Source organism: Ursus americanus, chromosome 24, assembly GCF_024610735.1.
Source record: "Ursus americanus isolate L20-20 chromosome 24, mUrsAme1.1.p, whole genome shotgun sequence".
Lineage (NCBI taxonomy): Eukaryota > Metazoa > Chordata > Mammalia > Carnivora > Ursidae > Ursus > Ursus americanus.
The window spans coordinates 32,875,594-32,878,973 of record NC_142150.1 but is presented as its reverse complement, the minus strand read 5'-3'; the positions used below and the strand labels follow the sequence as shown (position 1 = coordinate 32,878,973).

At 36.7% G+C, this 3,380-nt stretch overlaps 1 protein-coding gene across 1 annotated transcript; it reads right to left on the bottom strand.

Moving 5' to 3' along the window:
- Nucleotides 1–2,163: 2,163 nt before the first annotated feature.
- Nucleotides 2,164–3,096, bottom strand: LOC123785202 (olfactory receptor 4C11-like). The gene has a single exon (XM_045786918.2). It carries the CDS (start codon nucleotides 3,094–3,096, stop codon nucleotides 2,164–2,166), a length of 933 nt encoding a protein of 310 aa, XP_045642874.2.
- Nucleotides 3,097–3,380: the final 284 nt, after the last annotated feature.

The following is a 3,380-nucleotide window of genomic DNA, read 5'->3' as shown; positions in this document are numbered from 1 at the left end:
TAGCCAAGGTGTGGATACAATATCATCCCTGACTGATGAATCGATATAGGAAATGTGAGTTCTATACTATTCAGACTTTTAAAAAGGGGAAATTTCTGCCACTTGCAATAACATGGGTGGAGCTGAAGGACTTGATGTTAAGTGAAACAAGCAAGACATAGAAAGAGAAATACTGCATGATCTCACTCATATGCAGAAATGATGTAGTTCAACTCACAGAAGCAGAGAGTAGACTGATGGTTACCAGGATCCAGGGTTTTGGGGGAATGAAGAGATTTCGCCCTAAGTGTGCAGAGTTTCAGCTATGTAGAATGAATAATTCTAAAAAGGTAATATATACCAGGGTCACTATACTTAACAATACCATAAGTTGTACTTGAAATCTCAAAAAAGACAGATCTTAAATTAAATCTTCTTACACACGCACACACAATGGTAACTATATAGAGAAGATAGATGTGCTAATTTGTTAGATCGTGGTGATATTTTCACATTACAAGTATGTCAAAAAATCAAGTTGTACAACTTAACTATATGTATAATTAGTGAACGTCAAAATGCCAGCTTTGGGAGACTAGTGTAGTCACGAAGATTCATAATAGCCCCAATAGCAAAAAGTAGTCAGAACACTGAAAACATGATATTTTAATGAATTTACTTTAAAATAATCTTTGACAGGAGGAAATTACTGGTATTAAAAAGGTTTTCCAGATAAATAATGGGGAACAACATTAAAAATGAAATGGAATCTTGTAACAGTTACTGGTGATGTGGTACACTGGAATACATTGCAATCAATGAATTTCATTTATTTATTTATTGTTTCAATGTTTGTATTTAAATTCTTGCTAACTAACATACTTTGCAGTATGAGTTTCACTCCTACAATTTAGTGATTCACACCTACATGCCACTCCCAATGCTCAACACAATTGTACTCCTTAATCCCCAGCACCTATTTAATTGCTATTTATTGGTGATGTAAACATCAAGGGGCACGTATACCTTTGACTTAGTATTTTTCTACTCTCTGAACTCAAAGAATTTTAAAATTTCATGATATAACCCCTGGCATGCACATATTCAAGGTATGGATAATAATATGCTCCACTCACCATGAACATTAAAATTCTGTGGGTAACTCCAATGTGTGAATCCACACTACCCCTTTAATAGGAAAGAGCAAACAGAAACACTGTAGCTTCCTGCTGTAAAAGTAAGATCTCTCTAATTTCATGAACTAGAGACAAGTCAAGTGAGTATCTCGGAACACCTCCGGTACTTTCATTTATTCCATTGATACAACCCAATTTTAAATGAAACAATATACAGAGGTTTCCTTCAGACTAGGTTCTACCTTTCTGTACTTCAATCTCAGAAACTATGTTGGATCTATGGTGTATTTTAAATTCTCATTCAGTCTTGACAAGATACATTGCTTTACTTCTTTCTGTCTTAGTGTTGAAGAAGTCTCTTGTTGTAGCTCCTATATACTAATCATCAAATTTGGCTGATATATCTCGAAGTCTTTACAATACTACATTTAAAAAAACCCATAAATAATGCCTTGATTATCTTAATAGTCAAAGGAAATAAGAAAATTTACTTAACAGAAAAATTACCTACCTATATATATATATGTACACACACACACACACACACACACACACACACACACACACACACACAGAGTTTTGGCCTCTGGTTCACTTGTATGGAAATTTCAAAAGATAAATCAATGATATAATGAACAAATTTCTTAAGACACATAGTTAGTTCCTTTGCTCTGAAAGCCTTAAGAGAAAGCAGGATACCTTATTTCAAATGTGCTATAGAGGTAATCACAAGTCATGGAGAACAGGCTACACTTTATTTATGGGTGCTCACTGTTTAACCAGCTGTGATTGTATAAATATCTTTCTCCTTCAAGCCAGAGTGTAGACTGAGATTGAGGCATATTTCATAATCAGCAATGTCAGAATTCAGCTCTCAGGGAAAGAAAGACCTGGCTGGCATTAGGAGGGAAGCTACTAATTTCAGGACAGAAGTACAGAAAAAGCAAGGAAATCAGCTGCATTATATTAGAGTGTGCTGGACAAGTCAGGATATATGCTATCATATTTGATATCTGTACAAATTAAGGAATCAGCCAAAACCCTCGTTTCATCTTTTACTTTCTGTGGGAATTTTGATACGCCATAGCTTTCTCATGGCATTTTTCACTTCTGCATTCCTCAGTGTGTAGATGAGTGGGTTGAGAAAAGGGGTCCCAATAGTATAAAATACAGTCACCATCTTGTCCATGGGGAAAGTGGTTGGGGGGCGTGTATATATGAATATACATGGACCTAAGCTTAAGATTACTACTATGATGTGAGAAGTGCAAGTAGAGAGAGCCTTTTTCCTTCCTTCTGCACTGTGGTTTCGCAGGGAATGCAAGATGACAATGTATGAGATCATCAGAATCACTAAACTGCTTAAGCAAATGGCCCCACTGTTAGACACCAAAAGCAGGTTGATCACATATGTGTCCATGCAAGCAAGTTTCAGCAAGGGCTGCAAATCACAGCAGTAATGATCAATCAAATTGGGTCCACAGAAAGGCAATCTCAAGGCCAAGATAATCTGGGCTATAGCATGAATAAAAGACCCCATCCATGCAAGAACAATCAGGATGGTGCAGACCTGCCATCTCATGATGGTTGGGTAGCGTAAAGGCTTACAGATGGCCACATAGCGATCAAGAGCCATGAGGATGAGCACAAAGACCTCCATGCAGCCAAATAAATGCAGGGCAAAGACTTGAGTCATGCACTCATTGTAGGATATGAGTTTTCTTGCAGAGAGTGAATCCACAATTAGTCTGGGGGCTATGGAAGTTGAAAAGCAGAAATCAACAAGGGACAAATAAAATAGGAAAAAGTACATGGGGCTCCCAAGTGTCTGGCTGGACTTGATGGTCACAATAATAAGCAAATTCCCTACCACGGTTCCCACATAAAAAACGAAGAAGATTACAAATACCATTTTCTGTCTCATAGGATCTTGGGTCAATCCTAACAGTATGAACTCAGTTACGCTGTGATTTTGTTGCATTATTTCAGGCAAAGTGGAGGAAGCACTGGTTAGAAATAATCAGCAAAGAAAGAAATATTATGAAATGAACACTCCATTTGGAAGTCAAATCCGTATGTTTTATCATGTGTGTGCCACTTACCAGTGTGTAATATCTTACCTTCTTTGTTTTTTTTCCTTCTGAATAGAGTGGAAATCATAATATTTATTCAGAGTCTATTCACCTGGTTACTTATGGGAGCAAGGACATGTATCAATAATGAAAGATACCCGATTCTTCAATCATAGTAAACATTAATTTAGTG